The sequence below is a fragment of the Callithrix jacchus genome, chromosome 2 (assembly GCF_049354715.1).
Source record: "Callithrix jacchus isolate 240 chromosome 2, calJac240_pri, whole genome shotgun sequence".
Lineage (NCBI taxonomy): Eukaryota > Metazoa > Chordata > Mammalia > Primates > Cebidae > Callithrix > Callithrix jacchus.
The window spans coordinates 40,312,050-40,323,020 of NC_133503.1; the positions used below are offsets into that span (position 1 = coordinate 40,312,050).

The following is a 10,971-nucleotide window of genomic DNA, read 5'->3' on the forward strand; positions in this document are numbered from 1 at the left end:
ACCTGGCTAAAATGATCTCATTTGACTTTGTCAGGAAGAGGCAAAGTGAGGCTATATTCTCCAGCTTCAGGAAACCTCATTTGGCTAAAGGGAAACTGTCCCTGGTCAGGAAGATACTCTCATCTCAGGAGAGATTCTACCCGGATAAAAGGTGATTCCTTTGTTCCAACTCAGCTCACCTGGCTGGCAGAGAAGGATCTACTTGACTAGGGAGGGAGTTTCACTTCTCAGAAGTTTCCTCAGCTTGAGTCTGGCTTAGGGATGGGAAGCTTACTGTTCATATGCTATGTCACTGTCACCTAAGTAGCCTGATAGAGAAAAGTAGTATCACCTTGCTGGGGTGGGATGGGAAGGACTCCCCTGGCTGAGGCTGGGGAGAAGGGGTCTCACTACAGCCTGGCAGTTTTCCCCCTAAGTGAAGGAAACTCTCACGTGGTTGGGTGGGCTCCCATTTCTAATGGTGGGTCACCCTGACAGTTATATGGAAGGGGCCTCTCACCTGGATGACCGAGTGGCCTATGGGGCTATTCTCAGATAGTTCAGCCTCATAGGAGGGCCGCTCAAATTTGGGGGCATTGTCATTGGTATCCAGCACGGTGACACGCAGCAGGGCACTGCTGGCACGTGGGGGGCTGCCGCCATCCTGCACCTTGATGGTGAGGTCATAGGAGTCCCAGCGCTCACGGTCCAGGTTGCCCATCACAATGAGCTGTGGTTGCTTCTCCTCCTGGTCCTCTGCCACCTGCAGCCCAAATAGCTCCTGGGCCTCAGGTCCGGCCTGCAGCTCATAGGATGCCACGCCGTTGGGACCAGCATCACGGTCTGAAGCCAGCGGGATGGGGAAGAGTGAGCCGATGTTGGTGTTCTCGGGGATGGCCAGAGTGATGACTGGTGAGGCAAAGTTAGGTGTATTGTCATTAATGTCTTGTACTTCTATCTGGCCCTCCAGCAGCCGGGGGCTGCCATTCTGCACAAGGTCTGTGATAGACACCTCAAACTCCAGGATGCAGGGCTCACCAGGGAGCTGGTTCTGGCATTCACGGAGCCCCTCACGGTCGATGGAGGTCTCGGTGGTGAAAATGTCACCTGTCTTGCCATCCACGCGAAGGTATGGGGCACCCACCTCTAGCTTGTACAGGTGCCCCACATCTGGAAAACCATAGTCGGCTGCGAGGCTCCCGATGAGGGTGTTGGGCGGCTGTTCCTCCAGCACCTTGTATACTACCCGAGTGGCGTGGCCTGGGGATGGAGCCAGCAGGAGCAGCACTGCTAGCAGCATGGAAGACAGCAGTAGCCGTTGCCCCCGGGGGCCCGGGCTGCACCTCAGGGGCCCCATCCTGGCAGGTGCCAGAATCAGGAGGGCTGCAAGGGGAAGAGGCAAAACAGAGGCCATGAGCTGGGAAGAGGAGGCTGGCCGTGAGCTGCCCAGAGCTGGCTCCATACTCACCCTCTCCCATTGATACACGATTCTCTACAAGGGCAGTCAGTCCCAGCATAGGACCCCGATTCCAGAGACTCAGATCCCTGAATCTCATCCACAGCTGGGTGTAGCAGCAGTGACTGCTCCAGCTGGAGGAGCCAGTAAGAGGCCTGGCAGGTCTACAGCAGCTCCCGCCCATGGAACGCCCTCACCCACCTGACATTCCCTGGGCCCAAGCCCGGCTGCCCGCCCTCCTTCCTTCTCTCCCTCCCTGCTCTCTGCTTCACCCAATACCTCCTTCTCACCAGCATCCTGCCTTAGTCACCCAGGGTAATTACCCTGATACTGAGATAGGGAGAGAGAGCCAGTGGAAGGGTGAGGCCTCAAGTACCCCCAATTGGAGCACCCTCCCCACATGCATGATAGAAAAGAGACACAAGTACCTTCTTACACACCCCAGACCCTGGGACCATGGCTTCTCACACTGGGCCCCATTAAGATTGACTGGAGGGAGAGAGGGTGATGTCTCATTTCTCTTTATTCTGAGATGCCAAGTCAGTGCATATGCATGAGGTATGACAACTCAAATTCTCTTTTTCTGACAATCACCCACGGTGCCCAGTGTTCTCCACCCCCATAAAAGGCCAGCTTGAATTGGGCAAGGCTTTTGAAAATGGTTAGGGTTGAGGAGTAGGTGTTAGCCCTCCCCGACTTCCCCCCAACACACATGCCGCAGAGCATGCACACAGGCCGCAGAGCACACACACAGGCCGCAGAGCACGCACACAGGCACATGAACAGTTGCTAGGGCTCATCTCCTCTCCCTCCTGCTGCCATGGGCAGGTGTGTAGAAGGGAACACAGGTCAAGATTGAGGTCAGAACTGTGGTCAGGGCTGACTAGCCCTGGAATTGTCATTGGGAGCTGCCCTGGCCTGTCCTTAGCAACTGGGAGCCCAGCAGGTCTAACTGGGACAGAGCTGCTGCTGATGATGACACCACCAGCCTTTCCCTGACTACTCCCCCATCCCACACCCTCTGGTCTCTGGATGAACATCTGGCTCCTATTTGACCTCTATCCTTGTATATCCAGCCCCCACTTCACACCTACTTCTCCCTGCCCACCCCCAAATCCTTCTAGTGAGAGCTCTGCATGCCCTAGCCAACCACAAGCTGCACCCCAACCACCACAGTAACCCTCTTCTTTTGCCCATCTCCTCTGGCTTTGAGGTCGTGCATTGGCAGATCCCAGCCAGACTCAGCTACTGTCTGTCTTGAATGCCCCCTCCTCTCCAACAAAATCATGGCCACTCTCTCCTCTATTCAAATCCAAAATCTTTGGATCAGCAGTTTCTTTAGAGGCTTCTGGTTCAGTCTCCTTTCCCCACTTCCCCACTTTTACCTGGAACACCCACCCCACATCAATCCCACTGAAGGCAGGCTCTGGCCCTCCAGGAAACCACAGCCCTCTCCTGTCCATGGTGACCTCTCCTTCCTCCAACTCACAGCCGCTTATTGTCTGCTCCAATCCCAAGGCAATGACTCACTGGGTTGACTGGGACACCGCCCACCTGTGTTGTTGTTCAGCTTCAGTATTGTGCACCTATTCCTGAGTTCTCTGCCTCTCCAGGTAGACGCCAAGCACCCTGAAGGAAGGGACAGTACTCTGTACATTTACTCATCCTCTGTCCCCAACAATGCACCTTTGCACATCTGGATACACTGTAGGGACTCACTCATGCATTTAACACGTTTACTGGGCATTTACAATGTGCTAGGCTCTGTCCTGGGCACTGGGATGCAGAAGTAAAAAAGACTGGCCCAATCTGCCATGACAATGTTTCTGACTCAGTGACTATTTGTCCATTTTGTTTGGTTGCTTCCGTATACCATTTGGTGAATGTGAGGCAGGAGGGTGGAGAAGATAGAGGGCTATGGCATCAGCAGTCTGAGGCAAACCCATCTCCTCACTTCCTGAAGCAAAGGGTTAGTGCTACAGTTTCCTTATCTGTAAAATGGGGATAATACTATGTATTTCCTAGGGTGTTTGAGATGCTGTGGGCTGAATGTGGGTATTCAACAAAGGACTCCTTCAAAGCATTTAGCACAATCGTAGTTATGTACCTGTTTGGAAAACATGTTAGTTGTCTTTGCTACAAGATGGTGAGCAGAGAGCAGGACAGTTTCTACCTTGTTTATTCCTACCTCCTTGGAGCTTAGCCCTGGACCTGGCACACAGTGGGCACTCAGCAGCTCTTGAATGACTGTTATCTTGGCTTTCTGGGCTTAGCCTTTCCCAATACTTGCTGTGATCATTGTTGTTTTACTTGCTCACTTACCCTATTCCCCTACTCCACTAAGAACTTCCTGGAGTAAAATTTAAGTGTCCTGTGTTTGGGGCACATGGTAGACTCTCAGAAAACGTTCACTGAATGCACAGAGTCCTTAGATAAGTCAAACACTTCCCCTCCTCTGTGTGGCCTTCCAAGCACAGGCCCCTCCCTAAAGTCTGTGCTGCCATTATCAGATTAGTGTGTATGTTTGTTCCCAGCTGCAACCTTTTTTTATTTTTTGAGATGATGCAGTTCACACTGTTGCCTGGCCTTAAATGCAATGAGGTCTCTCACTGTAACCTCCGCCTCCCAGGTTCAAGCAATTTTCCTGCCTCAGCTTCCCAAGTGGCTGGGATCACAGGCACCTGCCACCACACCCGGCTGATTTTTTGTATTTTTAGTAGGGGTTCACTATTTTGGCCAGGCTGGTCTTGAACTCCTGACCTTGTGATCTGCCAGCTTCAGCCTCCCAAAGTGCTGGGATTACAGACATGAGCTACCTTGCCCTGCCTGCCAGCTGTAATCTTAATCTATTTAAAGGAAGCAGGAATTTATCTGATACTCCATTTGGATCCACCCACCGTCCGGCCACCTCCCTTCCACCTGCATGGACCTGGCACAAGGCTCATTTGACCACTTTGACCCCAACCCAAACACATCCCCAAAGGACCGTCTCTAGAGAACCTCATTCTCTTAGGGGCCCTGTATCTCGCTGCCACCCTCCTGTGCATACACAAGGTGGTATCATTGTGCACCCCAATTCTCCACCTAAGTCTTGGCAGGCCAGGTGTTATGTGGGAAGCCCACGGGAATTACCCTAAACCTGACCAAGAGGAGAAATAAGGAAGTCACTGTTTGCCTTTGTTCTCTCCAGATCAAGGATATTTAAGATATTTAATCTTTGTGGTCACATCCTCCTTTAAGAATTTTATAACCATGGTGCAGATTTTTCCAGGAAAAATGACTGTTCACAAATTTTAGCTGCAAATTCAGGGGGCCATGATCTGGCAGTCAGGGCAAAATAATGTGTGGCCACTCCAAGAGCTACAAATTAAGCCCCTACCTCAGGCTTCCTCCATCTCAAAGTCACAACCTGAGGCCCTATAACCTTTCAAACCTCGTAGGCAGAACAGGCACACAAGCTGATGAGACTACTCCCTCCCCCCACACATACTTTCTCTCTCACCCTTAGGAGATGCCTTGCCTTCAGCCAGCAAAACAACCTGTTAAGAACTGTGGTATCTAACTCTGAATTGGAAAGAGAAGGAAAACCACAGGATAATGTCCAACTCAAGAAAGCTATGGGATGGTGGGGCAGAGAAAGGCCCCAGAAAGTAGGAGGTTAAGTGGGGAAAACAGGGTTAGAGGGAGCTGCTCAGTGGGGAAAGGAGCTGAAGAGGGCTTAGGCCCTTCAAGCTTTTGGAGAGTTCCTTCAAAATGAGGATTATCTGGCCCCACCCTTAGGAATCTTTATTCAGGATGTGGGACCTAGAGAAACCCCCAAGCAATTGTGATGCAATGGTCAGACCCTCTGGGTACAACTTTGAGATAATTCGGGAGTTAAGAAAGAGCCTGAGGTCCTACAAACTCTTACAATCACCTCTGCCATCATCATCACTCATCATCATCATCATCTCCGCACTCATTAAGATTTTACTCAGTACTAAGCATTTTATACACACGATCTCTTTCCTCCCAACCCTCTGAAATGGGTGCTATTTATTATCACACTCCTTCCCATACCACAGATGATCAAATGGGGGCTGAGAAAGAATAAACTGTCTTAAGTCACGGAAGTAATATGTGGAAGAGCCAGGACTTGAGAAGTAAGAATGCCTCTTCACATCCCAGAGTCTGGGGGAAAGGAACAAAAATATCTGAGGCTAGAATCTGATGCTTGTTATGTCACACTGGCCTCCCCACCATTTCTGGACTGCCAATCCTGCCCAGTAAGGAGGGAATAAGAGTGGGCTTAAGGGTCAAGGATGAATGAGCCCAGGCTTCTTAGGCTGCTGCTCTTCACCCAGGGGCCCGTAGGGATACAGGGAGAGAACCTGGAAGAGCAGGAGCAGCAATAACAAGGCCTTTCCTCACTCCTGCCCCACCATCTCTGAACTTTGTCCTCAGTAATTGGGCACTGGGAGTCATTAGTCCCACACGGCGGCCTTTGAAACACTCAGCACCTTATCTGCCCTTCCCCAGGCCCTGGCTGCCTTCCTGGGGAACAGTGCCCCACCTCCCCCCAGTGACATGGGCACTCAGGACCCTGAGAAGCCAGAGCCTCAAGGGGAACAGGCACAGGAACCCATGTCCCTCAGATAGAGAAGCAGAAGAGCCGTGAGGGGTGTAGGAGGAAGGGATAAGGAGGGGACGGAATCCCAGAAAAGCTGAGGGAAATATCATCTGTGTCAACATCTGGGAAGGGATGAGAACGGTGGTGAGGGTTCACCCAGAAACTTCATTTCCAGCCCACCCCGGGGACCAAGGTCCATTTTGCTGAGTGCTGTGGCCAGAGAAAAAACAGAGGCAGCCACCACTGTCTTAGTAGCTAGGTCAGCTCTGAATCACCCCCCTCACCTCAGCACTGTTACACAATGGTCACTGCTGAGGGCACAAAACACTAAGGGACAAAGGGACTGTCTGGGAGGAGAGGGGAAGCAAGTGGGGTTGCCTGGGGTGGAGCTGGACAGAAGCCTCCCACAGAGAGCAAGTGTGCAGACCTCAGCTCCTCTCCCCTCTCTCCCACAGCCCTCTCTCTATTAGCCTCTGCAGGGCTTCCAGGCACCTGGCATGCTTGAGTCAGATTGTTGGGGTTAGAACCCTCGCTCCACCACTTCCTAGCTGTGTGACATTAACCAAGTGAATTTACTTTTCTGAACCTGTTTTCCATACTGTGAAATGGAAATAATGAATCCAGCCTCTTGAAATTATTTGGGAGAATTAAATGAGATCTCATGCCTATAAGGTCTATTACATTAAGATCTACTTCCATTACATGTAAAGGACAAATTATTTTTTTTTAAGTCTTCCAATTGCTTAATAGACCAGATTCCTCGCATTGGTGCCCAGCATCAGGCACACAGTAGGTACCCCTTGGTTCAATGAATAAACAAGCCTTGCTGGTGGCAAGTCTGATGAAGGCAATGATGATAGGTATCTTACTACTGCATCCTCAGCACCCACCATGAGCCCGGGCAGATAAAAGGTACTCAATACATTGTTGAACAGAATCTCTGTACCAACTATCCTTGCTCGAGGCAGGAGCAGCCCTCACCCACTATCAGAAGGACCTCCTGCTTCCCCACTGCCCCTCCCCCAACCTTGATTCCCACTTAGCTCCTCCCCTACCTTCGCAGGCCCCCTCCTGGCCTTTCAAGCCCATTCTTCCCAGCAGTTAGCTTACTATCGCTAGCACAGCTCCCCTGCCGAAGTAGCCACAGCAGTAGGCCCTCTGCTAGGAAGATGCCAGACCAGCAAGACAACCCCTTCCTGTTGAAGTCTCTTCTGGAATTGGGAATTGGAGGTGGGTAGGAGAATGGGAAAAACTAAATGCGGCCAGAACTGAATCCAGACTTGCTTCCCTACCACACTGCCTCTAGCCACCTCTGGGGACCCTCTCCCCTCGATTCCACCCTATACCCTAGTCTAGCTGTTATTACAGGTTTCAATCCCCCCCACCAGACCCTCACGTCAATAAAGTAACACCCACCTACTCCCTCACCCCCCAACACAGCTAGCCCTACGAGTTGTCATAAAAAACTTTCTGGGCGGCCCCCTTTCCTGGCGGCTCCCGAAGGTTAACCCAGAGCAGGTGCTAGAAGGCTCGCGGCGTCTTCCGGCACGAAGTCCAGGACTCTGCCGGTCCAAGCAGCCCCTGTACGCACCGCCTTGGTCAGCGGGCGCTCCCAGCACACACCCAGCGCGCGGAGCGACTCCTCCCAGAGGACGCCGAGAGTGAGTGTGTGTGTGTGTGTTGCGGGGGTTGGGGGGTGGCGGTAGTTTCTCGCTTGGGCTCTGGTCGCCCCACCCCCACCCCGGCAGCGCCAGGCCTCCAGGAGCCCAAGGCAAAGCGAGGGTGAGGCGTGGTAAGAACGCGCCTCTGCTAGCGGGCCACTTACGCCCCCGGCACCCAGGCCGCCGCGGGGAATCCCTCCTCCCCGGCATCTCCGACCTCGGCCTAGGGTCTCCAGCCAACCGGCGCCGGCGCGAGCAGCGGAGAGGGCGCCGCGAGGGGGCGGGGAGGGAGCTGGCGCCGGAATCACAAAGCCGCGAACCCGGCTAGGCGGGGACATTCTCATAAAACCGACCCTCTTGTAGCCGGCGGAGGGGAGCTTTGCCCTACGCTCAATCCTCCAAGCCCTCAATGCCATCCCCAGTCTTTCCTGACAGAAGAAATAGTAACCGATCACTGTTGGGGAAACTGAGGCCAGAAGTCTGACTTACGGAGGGTAGCTGGGAGGAGGGAAAGGGGTGTGAGACCATCTCGCCTCCAAATTCTGCTCCTGTGGCTGCCGCGATCTCCATTCTGCCTCCAGGGCCTGCCCGCGCACACACTGGCCTACAGCTGGGACCAGGCGGAGGGGACGCTCAGGTGTGAAACGGTCAGGCCTGCGGGACCCAGGTGTGCTGGGGACCCAGGTGGCTCCGAAAACTCAGAAGAGGGTGGCAATCACAGTCCCCGCCTTGCACCCTCTGCAAAGGAACCTGGGACCCCGGAGCCCCGGGGAAGCGTGATGGCTCGGCCAGCCAGGTCCAGCTAGTTCCCGGAACACCGGCCAGTTGGGCCCGGGAGTGGGGGTTGGGGAGGCGCCGGCTGGGAAGCCAGTAGGCCGGTCCAGGGTTCCCGCTGTGCCGGTATTTACAATAACAATGTCGCGATTAAGGTGACGGGGCGCCGGGGCCTCGCTGAGGGATCCCGGCGGCTTCTCCAGCCTGAATCTGGACTCCGAGGGAGAGGAACGGAGTGTGTGTGTTTGTGCGTGTGTATGTGCTGCAGGGTGTAATGTGACACTGTTGGTTTAAGGTGTGTGTGACACCCAGCGTTAAGATGGGTGAAGCAGCGGGTTCTGTGTTTGTGACGGTGAGGCTCTGCTGTAGGTGCCACTTACTGTGTTAGGGTGTGTGCCGTCAAGCGTGTGCTGAGATACTGGGTTATGTGTGTGGGTGCAGTCGAGGGTTGCAAGGAGACCTGCGCTGTGTACATATGCTCTGGCCAAGAAGTGGGTAAGACAATATATGGTAGGGTGTGTTCCTTAAATGTAGGGGATGGCTTGGTTTTGAGGGTTCATGTAGAGAACCGTGGCTGTGACACTCGTACATAAGGGCACGAGATTGTGTTTGTGTGTCCACGTCGTGGGGTGTCACACTCGGTTGTGCTGTTGCTCTGTAAAGCCACGGGTTGTGTGTCCGTGCTGCTGATCGTGCAGACACAGAAGCGGATTTCGAGTTGGTGATGGTGCCCCAGTGGGCGCTGGTGTGCGGGAGGTATGTCTGTGTGCACATATGTACGTATGTATGTATGTGTGTATATATGTCCACGGTCTGGCCCTCTGGGTGCCTGCGGGAAGCTGGAAGCGCCTGAGTGAGCCGAGCTAGTGGCCCAACAAGTGTGTATGTATGTGTTATGGACAAGAGTCCTTGCTTGCTCCGTCCTCCGGGAGCCCCCCACCAAACTGGGGGCCGCGCGCTTCCCGAAACCCATCCTCCACGCCGCGCGCTCCTGGCGTCTCCTATCCCGGTCTCTCCGAGCGTGCCCAGGTTCGGGACGCGGGGACTAGGGTCCTGCTTAGCACCCCCCTCCCCTCTCTTGGCGTCTCGCCGTGGACCTGGGAAGCCGGAATGCCTCGGCCGCAGCCCCCACTCCGGGCTCCCGGCCGCCCCCACCTCAACCCCCACGCGCCGAGCACCGGCTGGGCCCCCGCGGCCTCTCTCCGCGGAGCGCCCCTCCCTCAGCTCCCGCCGGCCATGGCCGCTTCGGGCCCCAAGCCGCTGCCGCCTCCTATGCCGCCCGATGCTTACCCGCCTCTGGGCAGCGCCGGCCGCCCGCCCCGCTGTCCATGAGCCACCGCCGGCCCCTGCCGGGGCTGCCGATCCGCACGGCTGGGGCTGGCGCTGCGGTTCGGGCTCCGGCTCCGGCTGGCTCTGGGCGCAGCAGCCCCGCGGCTTTGCGTCCGCGCCGTGCTCCCGCTCCCCGAGTGTGTGAGGCGGTGGTGGCGGCGGCGGCGGCGGCAGCGGCGGCGGAGCCAGCAGAGAGCGGAGCGCACAGCCCGGCCCGCCCCCTCCCTCCCCCCTCCCTCCCGGCCCGCCCGCCTCCCCGCCCCCCCCCTCCGGCCGGGAGGTGGAGCTCGGGACCGCTTCGGTCCGGCTGGGAGGGGACCCCTAGCACCGCTCCCCAAAGCCTGGACCCCTCCCTTTGCCTTCTCCTCATTGCCCAAGGCCCGGTACACCCGCTGTCCCCTCGTCGGCGCTTCACCTAACGCTTATCCCACCCAAGCCTCCATCTAGGACCGCTCCTGGATTCCCCCCCTTACCCTACTCAAACACCTGTCCCCGGCTCTGCCCCCTGGGAAGTCGAAGCAGGGAAAGTGTCTCCCGCAGAGCCTTCTTCCCTGGGAACCTGCTCCTCCATATCCAACCTCTTCCCGCTCAGACCCCCGATCACCCTGTGTGGCCCTCCCTTTCCCGCTGCGCTCGGGGAATGTCCACCCCTCCCCCTCCGGCCGAAGACGCAGAGCGGTCAGCCTTGGTGGCCATAGCAAGCCGGGGGGGGGGGGTGGGGTGGTGGGGCTACGGAGGGGACCGTGGGAGGAGGAGGCTAAGGGACACGGGGGTTCTAGTGTGAGGATGGGGAAGATAAACAAGCCTGAAGATGAAGTGATATGCCTGATCGAGGGTCCCCTGATCACCTGCCCTCTGGGAGGCGTAGTGCGGCGGCCACAGGCATTTGCCAGTGACTCACATTATACAGTCACCGCGTCCCTGCCCCGCGAGGCCGCACAGTGTCACGGCCTGTGTCACACGCCCTCGCAGTGCCACACTCTCCCTATCACACTCACACTCACCAAATCACACACGGTGTCACACGCAGTGTTTCACTCCAATACTCGGTTTCTCCCATTCAGCTCTGGCTCTCTGGCGCCATCTAGAGGTCTCTGAGCAGCTTGGGAACTCCCTCTCCTGCGCTCGCGGTTTGGTAACCCACGGTACCAAGTGCCCCAGTT

General features: G+C 55.7%; 1 protein-coding gene across 7 annotated transcripts in view; it reads right to left on the reverse strand.

Annotated features, from left to right (window-relative positions):
* Nucleotides 1–10,419, reverse strand: part of PCDH1 (protocadherin 1) — a 28,374-nt gene extending 17,955 nt beyond the window's left edge. For 2 of the 7 annotated variants that reach the window (XM_035287215.3, XM_035287222.3), the window contains exons 1-2: nucleotides 9,770–9,951; nucleotides 500–1,362 (exon numbers count right to left, since the gene is read on the reverse strand). In XM_035287215.3, coding sequence (XP_035143106.1) covers nucleotides 500–1,362; nucleotides 9,770–9,809 — 903 coding nt within the window. In that variant the 5' untranslated portion in view covers nucleotides 9,810–9,951. Of the gene's footprint in view, nucleotides 1–499; nucleotides 1,363–1,447; nucleotides 1,727–8,194; nucleotides 8,516–9,769; nucleotides 9,952–10,281 lie in introns of those variants that run through there. The other 5 variants (XM_078361735.1, XM_078361741.1, XM_035287230.3 and 2 more) reach the window with 4 other exon arrangements.
* Between the last annotated feature and the right edge of the window lie 552 nt (nucleotides 10,420–10,971).